The sequence below is a fragment of the Sus scrofa genome, chromosome 3 (genome assembly GCF_000003025.6).
Source record: "Sus scrofa isolate TJ Tabasco breed Duroc chromosome 3, Sscrofa11.1, whole genome shotgun sequence".
Taxonomy (NCBI): domain Eukaryota; kingdom Metazoa; phylum Chordata; class Mammalia; order Artiodactyla; family Suidae; genus Sus; species Sus scrofa.
Genome location: NC_010445.4, coordinates 80486018 through 80507530, shown reverse-complemented (window position 1 = coordinate 80507530; position 21513 = coordinate 80486018). Strand labels below are relative to the sequence as shown.

At 33.9% G+C, this 21513-nt stretch overlaps 1 protein-coding gene across 15 annotated transcripts in view; it reads right to left on the bottom strand.

Annotated features, from left to right (window-relative positions):
- USP34 (ubiquitin specific peptidase 34) overlaps positions 1 to 21513 on the bottom strand; it is a 258619-nt gene that overhangs the window by 81984 nt on the left and 155122 nt on the right. For all 15 annotated transcript variants that reach the window (XR_002342703.1, XR_002342702.1, XM_021087489.1 and 12 more), the window contains 8 exons: positions 16529 to 16729; positions 14250 to 14332; positions 9285 to 9325; positions 9013 to 9137; positions 7412 to 7564; positions 6011 to 6115; positions 3864 to 3919; positions 3636 to 3756 (listed from right to left, as the gene is read on the bottom strand). Coding sequence is in view for 13 of the 15 variants with exons in the window: in XM_021087489.1 (XP_020943148.1) it covers positions 3636 to 3756; positions 3864 to 3919; positions 6011 to 6115; positions 7412 to 7564; positions 9013 to 9137; positions 9285 to 9325; positions 14250 to 14332; positions 16529 to 16729 (885 nt within the window). In the remaining 2 variants the exon portion in view is untranslated. The remainder of the gene's footprint in view (positions 1 to 3635; positions 3757 to 3863; positions 3920 to 6010; positions 6116 to 7411; positions 7565 to 9012; positions 9138 to 9284; positions 9326 to 14249; positions 14333 to 16528; positions 16730 to 21513) is intronic.

Below are 21513 nucleotides of genomic sequence, written 5' to 3'. Positions count from 1 at the left end.
ATTCACTCCCTAGCCTGGGAACCTCCATATGCCACGTTGTGGCCCTAAGAAAAAAAAAAAGCTAAAGTTAAATTAAGAAATCATTCTTGATTAATTTCTCACTCTTTCATCTTACAATTTTATCCAAATTTAAGTCTTGCGAGCTCTATCTTCAACAAATATTTCAAATCCAACCACTTTTCACCATCATCCCTTTAAAAACTTAACTAGACCTCTGACTACTCACACACTTGCCCTCCTAGTTCTCTACCTAGAGTCTAGATCTCCCTCTAGAACTGGAGTGAAGCTTATAAAATGTTAATTCAGGCCATATATCTCCTATACAAAAGTTTCTAAATGTTTCCCATCTCACCAAAAATGCAAGTGGAAACTATAGTTTTAACTACATAAACATTAAAACCTCAATAAACTACTATTACTAAACAATAAAAATAATTTATTTAACACTATTCTGGAGGTTCTAGGCAAAATTAGACAAATGACAGAACCGAAAATTAAGACTTAAATAAATGAAGAAGTAAAAGAATTACCTGAAGACAAACTAAAAATGAAAAATCAAAAACAAAACTGAAGATAAAAGCAAAGACAAGTGAAAAAAAAATCTACAAACAGTAAGTGAACTTTAGGTGGCCTGGAACAAATTCACACACAAAAATCCTTACGCTACATAATGAAGTAGAAACAAAATTGAAGAGTCCATTTATGATACCAACAAAGAAAATAAGTTCTAGAAATAACCTTATTTAAAAAATCCTAAAATGAAAATTCTAAACAAAAACTTTAAAGTGAAAAACATAAAAACACTGGTCTTGTATAAATAAGACAAATTCTGTTCTTATACAAGCATATTTAATATAATTTCCATTTTTCTACATCAATCTATAAATTTAACACAGCCCCAACTCAAAGGAGTAATAATGAAAACGGACCATCTCTACAAGATATTAATGACTGTAAAGCTACTTAATTAGGATATGATATTGGTGAATCATCAGTAAACTCAAACAGAAAGTCCAGAAATAAATCCAAGTACATGTGGCAGTTTCCTTCATACAAAAATGCTTCAAATTGTCAAGAAAAGAACCTTGTATACATATGAAAGGAAAATAAGGACAGGATTTGAGCAGGGCAGAGAAAATATAAATAATAAACAGCTTTAAAATATATGAAACTCAACCTTATTCATAATTATGAAAAATAAAACTAAGAATTTTTCCACTTAGAATGGCAGAAATTAAATATTTGATAATACAATGGATTGATAGGAATGTGGGAAAATAGTCACTTGGCTCACATACATGGGACCATAAATCAATCAGTTCAGCCTCCATAGAGGGCAAAAGGAATGAATTAAATCTACACATGGAGAATCTATACAGTAAGTGAAAAAAGGAAATTATAGAACAGTGTGTTTAAGGTTTTGACATCTATAGACAGTATTGCACAATGGTCAGATGCTTGGTCAAGTAAAGAGTCTGCTGCTTGAGTGCAGCTGCAGCTCAGATTCAATCCCTGGCCTGGGAACCTGCATATGCTTTGGGTGTGGCCATAAGAAAAGTCTTGTCTGTCCTCAATGTACCAAGCTGCATAACCTGTTTACGTTTCATCATCTGTCAAAATGGGATCCAATTAATACTATCTACCTTAGCAGGGCTCAAATATTTTGCCTAAGATAATCATTTGTATAAATCAATTTTTAAAAAAAAGGAAAAAAGCAAGTGGTCTAAAAAAACAACAATAATAAAGACAAATAAGACTTGTGGAAATATTTTTACACATACAGGAAAAGAGTTGACATTTTCAAAATAAAGAACTTCTAAAAATAAAGAAGAAAACTTAATGGGGTTCCCGTCGTGGTGCAGCGGAAATGAATCCGACTAGGAACCTTGAGGTTGCAGGTTCGATCCCTGGCCTTGCTCACTGGGTTAAGGATCCGGTGTTGCCGAGAGTTGTGGTGTAGGTCACAGACTCGACTCGGATCCCGCATCGCTGTGACTCTGATGTAGGCCGGCAGCAACAGCTCCGATTAGACCCCTAGCCTGGGAACCTCCACATGCCATGAGTGCAGCTCTAAAGACACCAAAAAAAAAAAAAAAAAAAAAAAAAAAAGACACTCATCTTCAACAACAACTACAAAAATAAAACTAAACCTAAGAAATAAAGACTTAAAAAGCCATCTAAAGAAATGTGAAGATGTCTAAGAAACTGGTACTCTTATATAGTGAGACAGGGAGTACAAACTGAGTCTTTTGCAAATTGATGTATTCTGATTAAAATGAATCAAACTTACTCTTAATTTATATGAGTACATAATGGGACAGGTATACAAGGATGTTCGCTGCATTTTTTTTCTTAATTTAATCTTTATTGACATTTATGTTAATAGTTATTTCCCTCTTTATATAATTTTATCTTAACATATTTCCTTTTTTTGATGCATTCGTTTGAAATGAACACTACAAATCATAGAATGGTATTTACATAATATAAATTACATACCTATGTATTTAATTTAGCCACATAAAGTCCTAGGACTCTTCTTGTCAGCACTACCTGAAATTTTTTTCTTTATAATTTTTCCTTTATAAATGATACATTATCAGAAAAAATCAATTAATAATTTATATTTTCAAATAAAAAAAGGTACAGATTAGTTTATATATAACATGAGACTTAAACCAGCAAGACTAAATAAATCAAGTTATTACCAGTGAGTGTAATGAAAAAAATTTAAAAAGACCCAGAAGAAAACACAAAACAGCTTTGTGGAACAGGGGTAGTAGCACAGTTTAAGACTGATTAGACTGTTGTTACCTTCAGTTTACCTCAAGAATCCCCTAGCCTATTCTTGTGGAAACAATCTTGCATCCTTTTTCCCATTTTCTAACACAATCAACAACCTCAAGATAACAACCCTACAAACCATAACTAACTCTCGAAATGAAGGCAATGACAAAAGTGTCAATGGCAGAGTAAATAATTTAACCTAAAGATTAAGCAGACATTTCTCAGTTTAGAATCATTAGGTGTTATCAAATAGTCATTAACAGAAATTTTTTTTTAGAGCTGCACTTGTGGCATGTGGAGTTCCCAGGCTAAGGGGCAAATCAAGAGTTGTAGCTGCTGGCCTATACCACAGCCATTGCAATGCGAGATTTGAGTTGCATCTGCAACCTATACAACCGCTCACAGCAACAATGGATCCTTAACATACTGAGCAAGGCCAGGGATCAAACCTGCATCTTCATGGATACTAGTCGGGTTTGTTTAACCACTGATCCATAAAAGGAATTCCTCAATAATGTATTTTATGTCAAATGGGCCTTTATCATATCAAACCAGTTAGTATTCTATAATGACTACTTACTAATTCCATTGTTTAAGTTTTTAATTCAGAATATTCAATCCTATAAAAATGTACTATTAAAGTAGAAGTTGCCTTTTTATATACAGTCATAGGAATTAAAACTACATTCTACAAACAAGGCTAAGATTTACATTTCTAGGGTTCATTTTATTCAAAGTTCACAGTTCCTATCAGCAATAAAATTCAGGCAAAATTTATGTGTGCATGTTTAAAGAAATTTAACATATCCACATACAAAGAAACAAAAAAGCTCAATATTTCATCCTACCTGTCCTTCCCTTGAAAATTTAAAGGGTGGTTTGTGTTTAATAACGCTTGTTGCAAGCCTCAGGAGTCCTGTAAGGCCATCATCTTCTATATTACCATCTTGATGATCAAGGATCTCCCTGCTACAAAGAAGAACACAAGCAAAATAAGATAGTTATGTAATTATGGCCTTTATGTAATTATGGCCTTAATCTTGTTTCAATCACATTCAATTCACATCAAACCTTACCTTCGAATACAATCAGCCAAATGTCGTGCCAAAGCATCCAGGTCGAGGAGTGTTGTCTTAAAACAAAGAGAAAAATATAAAATTCAAGTAATGAATTTTATCTTTAGTATTTCAGAATTATTAAAACAAAAAACTCTTTCAAATAACAAGAATTTGGTTCTTTTACATTCATTAATATATCAGTTATATTACAAATACATAGCTACTCATACATAACAACATCAATAAAATTATGGTTATAAACATATCATTAACAGTCCTTTAAAAAAGAATTAATGAATATTGGTAATAAATTATGATGGTCATGGTAATTTAATGAAGACACTAGACGTTTTAAAATTTAACCATTTTATTGGGATGTAATTCACATACCACTAAGTTTTTGTTTGTTTTTTTGTCTTTTGCCTTTTTAGGTCCACACCTACGGCAAGTGAAGGTTCCCAGGCTAGGGGTCGAATCAGAGCTGTAGCTTCCGGTCTACACCATGGTTACAGCAATGAGGGATCTGAGCCATGTCTGCGACCTATACCACAGCTTACTGCAATGCCAGAGAACCTGAGTCCTCATGGATACTAGTTGGGTTGTTAACCACTGAGCCACAATGGGAACTCCTAAGATTTGTTTTTAATATCATCTTCAGAGTAAATTCAAATATAGTTAATTTCAGAAATCTTTAATTCTCATTATAGCTGAGCAACAAAATTAAAATGGACTTCATCAAATAAAACTTAAGAGGATTCCCAAAGAAACTCGTATCTCTAAGAAAGAAAATTAACTAGCAAGCAAGAAATACTAGATTCCAACTTTAAATCTGCAACCAGAGGGTAACAAAAAAAAAGAAACCAGTGTTTATCTGGCACCAACATTTTATGGATAAAGTAAAATGCATTAAACACGTTTTGGGGAGGGGGAGACTAGGATTGCCAGTCAACAAATATAATTAAGCACTAGGAATGTAATGCACAACATAATAAATATAATTTACACTGCTATGTGTTATGTATGAAAGTTAAGGGAGTAAAGTGCTCATCATAAGGAAAATTTTTTGTTTCTTTAATTTTGTGTCAATATGAGATGTGATGTTCAACTAAACTTATTGTGGTAATCATTTCATGATGTATATAAACCAAATCATTATACTTACATCTTGAACTTATGTAGTGCTATATGCTAATTACAATTCAATAAAACTCGAAGAAAAAATTTAAAACATGTTCAACATTAATTTTTATAATTATTTCTCAAATGAAAAGGAGAGTAAGAATTCAGATGTAAACTGTTCCTTGAAAGTAGAAAGTTTGAATATTACAGGATTTTTAAAATGTGAAGTGTATATACTGGACTTTCACAGAAACACATGAAAAAAAACTGAAAAAAAATGTTTCCTAAATAATGCGTCTTTTTCAAATTTTTTTTTTTTACATCAATGAGATGTATTTTAGCTTACTAAATTTATAATAAAGAAAAAAATTTATGCAGCAAGTTTGTTTTTGAAATCAACTTGTTTTGAATATTTGTTTGGACAGAAGTATCATATTAGTCTCCTATAAGAAAATTAGGAAATCAGCAAACTGACGGTGGTTTCTTTAGCTTAAAGTAACTGGTTTTTGTTTTTTCTTTTTCAGCCACCCCTGTGGCATATGGAAGTTCTTACGCCAGGGACTGAATCCTAGCCAGAGCTGTGAGCCACATCATAGCTGCAGCAACACCAGATCCTCAATCCACTGTGCCAGGCAGTGAATTGAATCCACTGTGCAACAGCAGTAACTCCTAGCTTAAAGTAACTTTTATTTGAATTGCAATTTTATTTTACATACTCAGAATCCACTTGCTATTTATAGAAAGCTGTATATTTTAAGTCTAAATTTCATGCTTCAAGGAAGATTTTACATCCACAAATCTTATTCAGAAGATACCGGAAACTACTTACATGTACACCAAGTGAAGATATTTCAACTAAGGTCAAAGTAAAACTGAAGAAAGGAATTAGAGCATAACAAAAAGGTACAAACACAGTAGAAAAACTATGGCATTTTCAATTCACTATAGACTGATTAAAATGACCTTAATAATAAGGACTTATATGTTCATGAACATATATGTGCATAATTCATCTCAACAAGATAAGGTCAATTTTCTGAACATACCTGACTAGCATCCTTTATATGTATATTGTCAATTAATTTGCACAACAACCAGAAATATTCTTTACATCCAGGTTTTAACATTGGTTCTTCTTCATAATCATCTATCTATTAAAAAAAAATTTAAACTTTGTGAAAATATTTTAAAAGGGGGAATAACTTAAAATTACATTTTACAAACTACAGGCTCTATAAAAAATTAAATCTCTACAAACTCAATACTATTTAAAATTTAACAAAAAAAAATGTAGAGAACATTTCCAGTTTCTATAAAATTAGAGTAACTAGATACATAAGTGAATAATAAGAAAAGTTTCAGAGAAATAATACTCTTAAATTACTTATAACCTACTTGGAAAGAATATGAATAACCTATAAATGCTAAATAATCTAATAGCAACTAAAAATTCAAAGAAAATATACAGAAACCTATAGAAAATTAGTAAATATAAATCTACCCACAAGCAATGGTCTATTACAGTTTTGAAATCTGAAAATAAAGAATGCATTACATTCCTTACATAGTCAACGATAGTAAATATGGAGAAAAATGTAAATCCTACGATGCATCATACTTCTGGGATGAGTAAAATTAACTTACTAAGCTCTGGATATACCATGTGCTATTGAGAATTCAGAGTAACATACATAAAACAACCATGAATGAATAAGAAGAAAGCTAAATTTATGAAGTTTTTATCATTCAACTTTTAAATTTTTTTGGCTTTTTTTTTAAGGGCTGCAGCTGCAGCATATGGAGGTTTCCAGAATATGGGGTGGAGTCGGAGCTGTAGCCGCTGGCCTACACCACAGCCACAGCAACGTGGGATCCAAACCATGTCTGTGACCTACACCACAGCCCATGGAAACACCAGATCCTTAACCCACTAAGAGAGGCCAGGGATTGAACCTATGTCCTCATGGATGCTAATCATATTTGTTTCCGCTGAGCCATGACAGGAACTCTGCCACTTTTAATTTTTTTGGTCAAGCCCACGGCATGCAGAAGTTCCAGGGCAAATGATCAAACCTGTGCCATGGTAGTGACCCAAGCCACAGTGGTGACAATGCTGGATCCCTAACTCGCTAGGCTACCAGGGAACTCCCTCATCCACCTTATTAACACACAAGGCTTAGAATCTAGTAAGGACAAATGCTATTTCCAAAACAGAATATCCCAGAGAGCTGAAACTAAAGCACAAAGATTACATCCCTAGATATAACATGGACATAATATGTCACAATGCTGTCACTTTAAGAACTCTATAACTACTATCCTCCTAGTGAAAACTATAGATAGTAAACAAGTAATGGAAATTACATGGACAGATAATACAATGATAAACCTGGGGCAAAGGAAACTGCAGAAATAGGAAACTGCTCCTAAACACAGTAAAATCTTACCCTGATAGGTTTGAGTGCCTGAGCATCAGGAAGAAATTTCAATAATGTTGAGGCAGCCAGCAGCAAAAAAGAGCGATTGATTGAGTCTCCTCCATCCAGTCCTGACAGAGACAACTTATAAAGACCATTGCAAGACTCATGACGAACTGCAGTCTAAATGAAAAAAGAAAGTTCCAAAGATAGTCTGAGTTAGTATTAAGAAGTTAATCTTGATGTTAATTAAATGGCAGAAACAACGTTAGGTGGCTTCTTTAGTAACATATTTTAAAATGCAATGCCCTAATCACATATTCATGCATGTAAATAATATATGATCAAATGAAGTACCCCAATGTACATAGTAATAAGTAGAACATTTTATAAATTCCCAAATATGGTCATAAAAACAAACCAAGTAAACACAAGAATAGACAAATACAAAAGGGATTGAAAAGACAATATGCATAATAATTTATTTACATGATTAAGTATATGAAAAATACTTTCAGAAATAGAAGAAACTTCAACCAAAACATTTAACATATTTTACAATCTTTTTTTTTTTTTTTGCTATTTCTTTGGGCCGCTCCCGCAGCATATGGAGGTTCCCAGGCTAGGGGTCGAATTGGAGCTGTAGCCCCCGGCCTACGCCAGAGCCACAGCAACCACAGCAACCACAGCAACGCAGAATCCGAGCCACGACGGGAACTCCTAACATATTTTACAATCTTGTCCAAATGTCACAACAATTACTTGGGAGAAGGTCAGAATAGGAACACATATGCATTCAATACAGAGCTAATAATATTAGAAAATGTACTCTAAAAAAGATGTGACTGGAGGTCCCACCGTGGCTCAGTGGTTAACGAATCCAACTAGGAACATGAGGTTTCAGGTTCAATCCCTGGCCTTGCTCAGTGGGTTAAGGATCCGGCGTTGCCGTGAGCTGTGGTGTAGGTTGATGACGAGGCTCAGATCCTGCTTTGCTGTGGCTCTGGCATAGGCCAGTGGCTACTGCTCTGATTAGACCCCCTAGCCCGGGAACCTCCATATGCTGCAGGAACGGCCCTAGAAAAGACAAAAAAAAAAAAAAGATGTGACTACTGTGGGTAACTGTATTAGTAAGATTGTTTTCTACTATTTCATTTAGGAATATGGGTTGAGTAAATCAAGATATAATTAATGAAAATGATACTGACTTTAGTATCAACACTTAAATCAAAAGGAAAAATATTTAACTTATTTTTAGCCTCTTCTATATCCAAGGATGCACTCTAACAGAAAAAGCAAAAGAAACTTCTCTAAAACATCAATTACAAAAATAAATGCTCAAGTCCTTCCAAACACCCTCCCCCCAAAAAAAGACTATAACAAACACTGAAAACGAAAGAGTCACAATGTAAACAAACATTGCAGAAAAAGACAAATATGAATGCTAAGAATATTCAATGCTCACACATCAGTGTACATGGTTCAAAACACTCTAGATCACTCAAGTACATTCCAGGTAGCATGATACATTTATGGAATCATGTTCATTTGTTTCCATTAGCTCTTCTATTATCAATTTAATACTATGAAAAAACATGAAGAGTAATACTAATCTTCAATCTTTAGCTTACCTCAGGAATAAGGAGAGTCAATTTCTTCAGCCAATCCTGTAAATGATCACTATCAGCAAGGCTAGATTTCACTAAAGAACAGCAATGAGCCCAACTCACCAAGAGCCACATTGAATAATGTGAAACTGAAGAGAAATCGGGAAAAAAATAATTTAGTCTAAAGGCTTGTGCTATAAAGAGAAAAAAATGCTCATTATTAAAAATATTGTACATAAACTTATCTAGTCTTCCAAATCTTTATCTATTAAAAATTAACTGTGTGGAACCCTTACCTTCATGTCTAGACCTGTGATCAGACTGAGCTTTCAAAACTCTGTAAAGTAAGAACACATCACCACCAATAATTAAATTCAGCAATTAATTAAAATAACTCAATTTATTATCACAAGCCCTTTAACTTTCCCTGTCCCTCAAGAGATTAGACTTTACAAAAGGCACTAATTTATTTCCTATGGTTTTCACTTTTTATCTGAAGAATCACTGGCAAAATCTTACTACAGCAAACACCAAATGACTAGTCAGATTTAATAAAATCTGAGTGAATCCCACATTGACTGAAGTGAACACTTATAAAATACTAAAGCCTTGGTTACTAAAGAGAAATATATTACTAAAAGGAATGTTATAGTAGTTTAGAGTCTAAACTTAAGAGTTTAGACTCCTAAAAAAAAAAAACTACAACATACAATGGCATAAAATGCCCTTCCTTTGTTTTATTAATGCCAATGCCAATTTCTATCAGAAATGGTTAAAAGCAAATTACTGAAAATGACTAACTTAATTCCATATTATTTCGCTTCTATTTTTCCCCATGATATTTTAGTAACTTTAATGGAAAACATCTTACCTCAATTTAAAAACTCAACACTAAAATTTTTTTTTTCTTTTTTTTTTTTGGCCACACCTGCAACATGTGGAAGTTCTGGGGCCAAGGAATTGAACACGCACCACAGAAGTAACCAGACAGCAGTGACAATGCTGGATCCTTAATGGGCTGTTCCACAGTAGAAATCACCAAATTTTTCATTTTTAACAAGACCAGTACAGAGCAATTTATAATCTGCCTTACAAATAAACTAAATTTTTTTTAAAGGCACTGATCTCTAACATTCTCATTTTGCTACAACTAACAAAATCACCTTTTAAAATCTCAAATACAAGACTTACCCATATTGATTTAAAGTAAAAGGTAGTAAAAAGTTAAAACTTATAAATCAAGTAGCTGGCCATATTTCACATTTAACTTTTATTATCATAGTGGCTTAATATATTTAACTTTCTTACCAAGAGCAACCTACCCATCTATCTTTTAAATCTGTAGCAACATAAGATTTTTTGATAATAGGCAAAAGGTTCATTTTAGCTACCTTAATTTAGATAAACCTCCCAGCACCATATAAAACAGATGGTGAAGGCTTATGAAAAGACAATGGCACAGGGCAGGAGAAAGAAAACATGCAGATTGAGGGTGGGGGCCCTCACATTACAAAGACTGTAATGAGATCTTTAAGAATGGAATCAAGAATTGCTAGAGAACCAGCTTTAATAGCAGCAAAATATGTGTTTTAACAGAGGACAAGGAGGAAGATTAAGAATCATTTAACTGGAGAGTAAAGGGTACTTGATGTACAAACTGCATTTTTTAATTTTTATTTTGTATTACTTAATGAATTTTATTATATTTATAGGTATACCACAATCATCACAACCCAATATTATAGCATTATCATCCCCAAACCACAACGGATCCCCCCACCCCCAACCTGTCTCATTTAGAAATCGTTTTTCAAAGTCTGTTCTGCAAAGAAGTTCATTGTGTCCTTTTTTTTAGATTCCATATGTAAGTGATAGCATTTGATGTTGGTGTCTCATTGTCTGACTGACTTCACTTAGCATGATAATTTCTAGATCCATCTATGTTGCTAAAAATGCCATTATCTCTTTCCTTTTAATGGCTGAGTAGTATTCCATTGTGTATATGTACCACATCTTCTTTATCCACTCCTCTGTCGGTGGACATTTAAGTTGTTTATAAAATGTATTTTATCATACAAATCAAGGTCATGTTATAGCACTTTCTTTGTTTCTCCACATTATCTATTTGTATGTTTAAAAAATAATGAGGTAAGGTACCTGGCACTGATAATAATAGGCAAAATCAGATATAGTTCATATAGAACTTAAGAGTCCAGTGAGGTAAAGCTGGACTTAAAATAATCATGCTACTTATATACAACCATTGCTATGAAGGTGACTTTTTTTTTTTAGAGCCAAACCAGTGGTATTTGGAGGTTCCCAGGCTGGAGTCGAATCCAAGCTGCAGCTGCCGGCCTACACCACAGCCACAGCCACACCAGATCTGAGCCGTGTCTGCAACCCACACCACAGCTCATGGCAACACCAGATCCTTAACTCACTGAGTGAGGCGAGGGATCAAACCTGCATCCTCATGGATACTAGTCAGATGTGTTTCTGCTGAGCCATGGCTGGAACTTTTTTTTTTTTTTTTTTTTTTCTTTTTTTAAATGGCTGCACCTACAGCAGATCAGTTTCCAGGCCAGGAACTGAATCCAACCTGTAGCTGTTGCAATGCCACATCTTTTAACCTACTGCGCAAGGTCAGGGATTGAACCTGCGTCTCTCAGCAACCTAAGCTGACGCAATCCGATTCTTAACCCACTGCACCAAAGAAGGAACTCCAAAAGTAACTTTTTTTTTGCTTTTTAGAGCTGCACCTGTGGCATATGGAAGTTCCCAGCCTAGGAGTTGAATTGAAGCTGCAGCTGCTGGCCCACATCACAACCACAGCAATGCAGGATCTGAGCCACATCTGTGACCTACATCACAGCTCATGGCAACACCGGATCCTTAACCCAATGAGCGAGGCCAGGGATTGAACCCTCATCCTCATGGGGCCACAACAGGAATTCACAAAAGTGACTTTTCAAAGCATTTAAAAACAAGTAACTAGCTATTAGCAATAAATAAAGTTAATAAGCATTTTTACAGCTATTTACATTAAAAGAACAAAATAATGCCATTTGCAGCAACATGGATGGAACTGGAGACTCTCATACTAAATGAAGTAAGTCAGAAAGAGAAAGACAAATGTCATATGGTATCACTTATATCTGGAATCCAATATATGGCACAGATGAACCTTTCCACAGAAAAGAAAATCATGGACTTGGGGAAGAGCTCGAGGTTGCCAAGGGGGTGGGGGAAGGAGCAGGATGGATTGGGAACTTGGGGTTAATAGATGCAGACTATTGCCTTTGGAATGGATAAGCAATGAGATCCTGCTGTGTAGCACTGTGAACTCTATCTAGTAACTTATGATGGAGCATGATGATGTGAGAAAAAAGAATGTATACATGTTTAACTGGGTCGCCATGCTGTACAGTAGAAAACCGACATAACATTGTAAACCAGCTATAATGAAAAAAAATTACATAAAAAACTTTTTTAAAAAATAAAGCTATTTACATTAGCTTTGTAATTCATTTGAGGACAACAGCCAACTTCAGCTCAACAACACACCTTCAGAATATATCTCTTGAAAATTAATTCTACATACTTTAACCTTATTTATGTGATTATTTAAGGCAAACAGGTTCTCATGAATTAACAATTATCATTTATATATTATTAAAATTCTGTACATTATTTTTAAAAATCTCCAACGCAGCCCACATAAATGAGATCATTTTAACATATTTAAACTATATTCTTAAACACATTATTTCTAGTTTTACCTACTGAGGGCCTAGAAGCTTCAGGAAACACTAACAGCAGTTAGTACCCATATTTTGCAGGTTCTCCACCAACAGGAACTAGGGCTTCTTAAGGAAGTGCTGATTACAGAACAAAACAGGGAAACTCCAAGCCTGGAAGATCTTGAAGTGACAGAAAGGAAAAAAAAAAGACTCCTCTCCTCTCCCCAAATAATGGGAACATAGCCAAAGGACACATGAACAAGACTGAAGAAGCCAACTCAGGTATAATTTGAGCTAAGAGAACAGTAAGAATAATAAATTATATTGAATGATTAAAAAAATCAAAATTGATACTAAATAAAAGGTAGAAAAAGATCTTCCTTACAATAGAATGTCAAATAATAAACATAAAATGAAAGGTAAGAGAAAATCACTAGGTTGCAAATATTATACTAATATTTAATTAAGGTAAGATTATCACTGAATTTTAAAAGTCAAGAATTAAAGTTTCATGAGAATCAGGAAATTGAAGCAGTTGCAAAATACCTTCCCACAGGGTTACTTTTAATCAGAAAAGAAAAATCAGAAATTTGATTGTAGAGAAACTTGGAGGAAATCAGATAAACTGATCAAAATTATTATCATTAATAAAAGACAAACTGATACTACCAGGATGCATTGGGAAAGCTACATTACTTGTGGGATATCCTGCTAAAAAGTGTAATCTGAATCTAATTAGAATCAGAAAGACCTAAACTGAAAGGCTTTATAAAAGAATTGACCTATATACATGGAATGGATGGTCAAAAAGGACCTGCCGTATAGCACAGGAAACTACACCCAATATTCTATGATGACCTACATGAGAAAAGAATCTGAAAAAAATGGATATGTGTATGTGTATAACTGAATCATTCAGAAATCATCACAACATTTTAAATCAACTATACTTCAATAAAATTAAAAAAAAAATTGGCCTATAATACTTGGAAATGTCTGTATCATGAAAGCAAGTCTAAAAGTATCCTCAATTAAAGGAAATGGAAGAAATATAACTACTAAACAGAGTATGTGATCCTGGACCAGGAAAAAGCTGCTGTAAAAGAATGTTAATGGGACAATATGAGTATGGACTATGTGTTAGATAATATTACATTAATGTTAAAATTTTCAAACTTAAGTACTTAATTATATTTGTTAAGAAAATATCCTTGGTCTTAGGAGACACATCAAACTATTTATGGGTAAATGATCATGATGTCTAAACTCTTACAAGATTCAGGATAATATGTAAATAAATGTGTGCACAGACAGAGAAAATGCATGCTCATGATAAAGTAATAAAAATGTAGATAACAATATGCAAATCTAGTTAAATGATATGAGAGTTCACTAAAACACCCTAACAATTTTTTCTTTTAGATTTTAAATTTTTCAAACTGAAATTTTAAAGCACTATATTCTTACTAAAAAAAAAATATATATATATATATATACATAAATTATGTAGAAACTTCATACCTAGGAGCCAGATTATCATATGTATAAGCAACAGACATGAGTCGCTGAATCAAACTTGTTCCTTGGACAAGAACAAGAAATACCTTCAAAACAAAAACATAAAAAAACCTATAAATACACTAAGACACAAAACTATGTTTAACCAAAGACTCCAAATTACTGTAATTTTTACTTATAAAAAAAAAAGAGTAGCTTTAAAATGGTTATTGGAAAATACTATAAAATATTAAGTATTAGAAAACCAGATTTCTGTAACGAAAGAACAGCAACTTTAAAAAGAAAATACTGAAAATTTGGAAATATATATGCAATATATATTTGATTTACAGATTATCTGCATGACATCCAATAAATTAAGAAAAATATTATATATATTACATGTCATTGGATTTTCTTGGGCAGTAGGTAAAATAACATTTTTCACTTTTGAAATTAGAAAAAAAGTCAAGCAGTGGCAGTTTGGTCAACCATCCTGAAATAAATATAGAAAAGAATACACCACAGATTAAGAGCATGGATTCTAGGTTTAAAATCTTGAGGTTCAATGTTCAGTTCACTAACTTTCAAGTTCCATGACTTTAATGTGTAATTTCTAGGTTCTAGTTCTTTATCTATAAAGTGAAAAAAATACCTGCTAACGCAAGAATTATTGAATCCCTTCTAAAATAGAAGGGAATAGCAACAAATCTGTCCCTGGCAAAAAGGGGAAAGCTTCAAGAAAAGCTGTATTTAGGTTAGAATTTGAAGGTTCATTTTGGAATTTGAACCTTCTAAAAAGGCCATTAAAGGAGAACAAGTGAAATAATGCACAACGGTACATTATTACAAGAAAAAGTATTCTTCCTTGCTTTTACCAACAGAATTAGGATTAAAAAAAAATTTTCCCCAAATAGCTTAGATTCTCATACTAAGCCCTAATTACTACGATAAACAAATGAAAACATATAAAATATGCTCTTTTCCAAACTACAAAAAGGTAACATTGGCATGTGTGAAGGAAAAAAATCTGCACATAAAAAGATAACACATAAAACTATTAATGTTAGTGACCCACGATTTCGGGGAAGGTTCACATGCATATTCTAAATTATTTTCAGTAATTATGAACTTGAATAAGTTTATTTAAAAAACAAGCCAATTATTTAAAAATTCCATATTTGGATATATGTATTTCTATCAGTAACAACCCTGAGGATGGGAAGGTATGAAATGATGTGCCATTCTCAAAAGGTTATAAAATGAAGAAATTTCAAGTAAAAATTCATCTTCATCCTTCCCCAGTTTCCAAGTCACTGATAGAAACAATGGAAGGGCAAATATTTGATCACATAAACAACAATCTACAGTCAAAAAGAATTCTAATTGTATTGCTGGAGGTGCTGGTTATTGTGTGATCTTCTTTTAGCTCTAAATCTACCAAACTGGGTACTTGCTGTGTAATGTGAGGGCTGGTACATTATAAACTAAGTTCCTTCTCTGCCAGCTGGCTTCCCATCAGTTTTGCCAATCTAGGATATTAGAGGGATTACTTCTTTGCTTCTTCTCCTGGCACTGTTCCAGAAGTATTTTAATGGAAAGAGGCAATTGACTTCAGAAGCTGTAATAGAACCACTTTCTTAGAGGCCTAAACTCCAGTTCAACAGGACCCCTCCTTTAAGCTTCTCATTTCTGATAATCACAGCTTTTCCCATATATTCTTCAACCCCCCCAGAGGGTAGTGAATGGTTTTACTTGCCTCAAAAATCCTTTTTTTATTTTTAGTCCTCCAAACACACATGTATAAAACCAGTTCTCTATTTTAAATTCGCTCTGTTGAAATACCTAAGGTGGTTTGTTTTCCTGAATGGATTCTGATACACTCAGGGTAAAAATCACTAAGACTAATTAATGAACTCAATCCTATAGTTAGATACCATTAAAATGGCACATAATTAATGCATTCTTGCATTCTGAATGATAAACTGAAATGTTATTACTGCTTCATAATTTCTACTGCTTTAAAATGAAGGCATCAACTCTATTGTTAGGTCATATAGTAGTAATCTGGGATTGTATTTTGTATACATTACTGTATTCACTTTGTAAAAACAAAAATAGAATGTGTATGCATATTTGTGACTGGGTCACCTTGCTGTACAGTAGAAAAATGACAGAAGACTAAATCAGCTATAATGAAAAATAAGAAAAATCACTGAATAAAAACAACAAAAATAAACAAGCTCTCTTAAAACACAAACAGAATTTACTACTACAATTTAATAGTAACTTCTATACTTTACCTCTGTTAATCTGGGTATATGAAGACCCTTAGCATGATCACCAGCAGCCTTCCTTGATTTGCCAGGCCACGTTCTTTTCCTATGGCTCTCTGCTATACCAGACCAGGCAAATACATCATGATAAGCTAAATCCAAATCCGATGGATCTACTGCAAACTGGCATATTAACTTCAGCAAGCAAGCAAGACAGTCTAGCTGCCACTGTGGATAAGAAAAAAATGTCATTTCCCTATATTCATTAATTTAATATGGTCATTATACAACTTGAAATGAAAGCCTGGAAAATAATTACAGTTAGTATTTGACCCATGGGGTACAGAAATTTTGCTGCTTGTGTATTATGGTTGGTAAAAATTCAATCTTACAAAGATAAATTTACTAAACACTAGAAAGTATATTTAATGAAATGGAATTGATACTGCATTTCTATTATGAAACCATCATATAAATATATGTAATAGAGATATACAAGATTGAAAAAAATATACTGCTCAGAATGTACTAAAATTTTTGAAAATTACTAATATGCTAATAAAGATATTTACCAACAAATGCTGGAGAGGGTGTGGAGAAAAGGGAACTCTCCTACACTGCTGGGAATGTAAATCAATACAACCACTATGGAGAACAATATGGAAGCTCCTCAGAAAACTAAAAATAGAAGTACCATATGATTTAGCGATCCACACTTGGGCATATAGCTGGGACAAAACTGTAATTCAAAAACCTATTATCAGTCTACAGCCATACCACCCTGAACACGCCTGATCTCCTCAAAAACATACATGTACTGCTATGTTCACAGTAGCATTATTCATAATAGCAAAGACAAGGAAACAACATAAATATCCACTGACAGATGCACGGATAAAGAAGAGGTGGTACATACATACAATGGAATACTACTCAGCCATTAAAAAGAATGATACAGTGCCATTTACAGCAACATGGAAGCAACTGCACATTATCATACTAAGTGAAGTACAAAGAGAAAGACAAATATGATATAATATCACATATATAGAATCTAAAGTGTGGCACAAATGAGAAACAGGACATAAAAAATAGACTGGTGGTTGCCAAAGAAGGGGTGGGGAGAGGGATAGATGGAGAGTTTGGGGTTAGCAGATACAATCTATTAGATTTACAAAGGATTAACAAGGTTCTACTGCCTCGCACAGGGAAGTATATCCAATCTCCTGGGATAGGCCAGGATGGAAAAGAATATTAAAAAGAGAATACACACACACACACACACACACACCCACACACACACACACACACACACACACACCCACACACACACCCCAAGTCGCTTTGCTATACAGCAGAAACTGGCATAACATTGTAAATCAAGGATAATTTAAAAAAATTTTTAAAGATGTCATTTACCCACAAAATAGAGTTGGGAGCAAAAATATTACAAGTTGTCTCTCCACATAGTGGCATATATTCTAATATTTTGGAGTGAAAGCAATTCTCATCAATTCTAGAAAGTAATTCAACTGAAAACTTTGTGCCTTACATATGTATATTTACAACAAAAATTTCATTTGTAAAATATCATTTAGTATAAAAAGTAAAATTTTTAAATGACTGAAAGCTCTACTTAAAAATTTTTTTTAATAAAACAATTTCTTCAAATAAGTATCACTTAGGTATGAGAGCCTCAAAGCTCTCTCCTGTTCTCTGCTTTTCCTAATACTACTTCTAAACGGTATAGCTATGCCAATAGACCAGGAAAATAGCAACACCATATAATTGATTTTCAAAATAACTACCAAGAAATTTGAGTGAGAAAAAGTCTTTGTTTCAACAAATGGTGCTAGAAAAAACTGGACAGCCATGTGGAATACAGCAAAACCTCAACCTCACTCAAGCTACATATATAAAAACTTAACTTAAAACATATCACAGACCTAAATGTTAAAGATAACTATAAAACTTACTGAAGAAAACAAAGGACAAAAATATTTGTGATTGTGGAACAAAGATTTTCTCACTAGGATACAAATCTTGTCAAAATTGAAAACTTCTCTGCTTAAAAGACACAGTCAATATAAAGAAAAAGTAAACCACATATTGAATACACATAATCCTGGTACATATACTGATCAGCAAATTTGTCCAAATTGATTAAGGTAAAGAATCTTAGAACTCTTCACTAAGAAAAAACAAAACAAAACAAAACAAACCCCAAACAGATAAAACAAAAAAAGCCATGACATGAACAGACACTTCACATAAGAAGATAAAAAATATGGTAAATATGAAACTTAAGGAATACAGCAAAAGCAATGTTAATGAGGGAATTTATACCTATAGATGTTTACATTCAAAAAAAACAAGGTATCAAAAATCTAACTTTACAGCTAAGGAACTACAAAAAGAACAAACTAAACCTAAAGCTAGTACCATGATGAAGAAAATAAAATCAGAGCAGAGGTAAACAGAACAGTGAGCTGAAAAACCTGCAGAAAAATCAGTGAAAATAAAAGTTGGTTCTTTGAAATGAACAATGAAATTTATAAGCCTTCAGCTGAAAGGAATGAGAAAAAAGAAAACCGAAATCACTAAAATTAGAATCGAAAGTGGAAAGAAACATTTTGGGAGATCCTGTTGTGGCTCAGCAGTTTACAAACCTGACTAGTATCCATGAGGATGTGGGTTCGATCCCTGGCCTTGCACAGTGGGTGAGGGATCCTGCTTGCCATAAGCTCGTGTAGGTTGCAGATGTGGCTCTGATCCTGCATTGCTGTGGCTGTGGCATAGGCCGGCAGCTGCAGCTCTGATTCAGTCCCTAGTCTGGGAACTCCCATATACTGCAGGTGTGGTCCTAAAATGCAAAAAAAAAAAAAAAAAAAAAAAAAAAGGGAAGATAAAAAGAAAGTGGGAAAATTTCTACTAATTCTACAGAAAAAGAGAAGATTTTAAGAGAGTACTACTACAATTGTTGTAGAGTTCCCACTGTGGCTCAGAGATAACAAACCTGACAAGTATCCATAAGGACTCAGGTTTGATCCCTGGCACCGCTCAGTGGCTTAAAGATCTGGTGTTCCATGAGTTGTGGTGTAGGTCGCAGGTGTGGCTCAGATCTGGAATTGCTGTGGCAGTGGGGCAGGCTGGCAGCTGCAGCTCCAATACAACCCCTAGTCTAGGAACCACCATGTGCCACGGGTGTGGCCCTAAAACGCAAAAAATAAACAAGTAAATAAATATTTTATTTATTTATTTATTTATTTATTTATTTGGTCTTTTTGTCTTTGTTGTTGTTGTTGCTATTTCTTGGGCCGCTCCCGCGGCATATGGAGGTTCCCAGGCTAGGGGTCCAATCGGAGCTGTAGCCACCGGCCCACACCAGAGCCACAGCAACGCGGGATCTGAGCCGCGTCTGCAACCTACACCACAGCTCACGGCAACGCCGGATCGTTAACCCACTGAGCAAGGGCAGGGACCGAACCCGCAACCTCATGGTTCCCAGTCGGATTCGTCAACCACTGTGCCACAACAGGAACTCCGTAAATAAATATTTTAAAAAATAAAGAATACCAACAATCCTCAAACTTTTCCCAAAAAACTCAAGAAGAGGGAACTTTCTAGCTCATTTGATGAAGCCAGTATAACTCTGATACCAAAGCCAAACAAAATATACTATAAGAAAACTACAGACTAATATTGAACACTGATGCAAAAAGCCCTCAACAAAATATTAGGAAACAGAATTAAACAACATGTATAAAAAGATTATACATCATGACCAAGTGGGATATATCCTTGGAATGCAAGGATGTTTCAACCTAACAAGTTATCAGTATAATACTCCACATCGACACAACGAAGAAAAAGACCCTATCATCTCAATTAATTTAGAAAAGGCATCTGACAAAATCCAACATCCTTTCATGATAAAAACACTTAACAAAACAGGGAGGAAACTACCTCAACATAATAAAAGCCGTATATGAAAAACCCATAGTGAAAACCATGCTCAACAATGAAAGACTGAAAGAATTTCTCTCTTTAAGATCAGGAACAAGACAAGAACAACTGCTTTTCCCACTTCTATTCATCAAAGTGGTGGAAGTTGTGGCCTGAATTACACGAGAAATCACACAAGAGAAATTACACAAGAAAAATAAAAAGGATTCAAATTGGAAAAGAAGTACAATTATCTATTTATTAACGCAGAAACCCTAAAGACTCCACTCAAAGGCTCTTAAAACTAATAAATGAATTCAGCAAAACAGAAGAATATAAAATAAACATACAAAATTCAGTTGCATTTCTATGAACAATGAATACTATAAAAAAGCAATTACAAAGACAACTTCATTTATAATATTGTCAGAAAGAATAAATGCTTAACCAAGGAGCTGCTAGACTTCTAAAGCTACAAAACACTGCTCAAAGAAATTAAAAACATAAATAAATAGTAACACATCCCATGTTCATGGACTGGAAGACATTATTAATACATTGATACTACCCAAAGTGATCTACAGATTCAATGCAATCCCTAACAAAATCCTAATGATGTTCCTTGCAAGAACAGAAAAACCCATCATAAAATTCATAAGGAATCCCAAGGGACTCCAAATAGACAAAACAATCTAAAAGAAAAGAACAACCCCACTCCCCTTGGGTGAAAAAAAATCACAGCCCACAGAATCCTCAGGGCAGAGCCTCCTTGCCTGCCTGCTTGCATCTCCCATAAGCATCCTATCTTAATAAATCTATTTCTTGCCTATCAAAAAAAAAGAACAAAAAAAAAGAACAAGATTGGAGGACTCAGAATTTTTGACTTCAAAATTCACTACAAATCTACAGAAATCAGTACAGTGAAGTGGGCATAAAAACAGGCAAATAATTTAGAGGAATGGAAGAGAAAGCCCCCAAATTTATCCTAATATATACAGGCAAATGGTTAGTGACAAGGGTGCCATTCACTGAGGGAAATAGTCTTTTCAAGAACAGGTGCTGGAAAG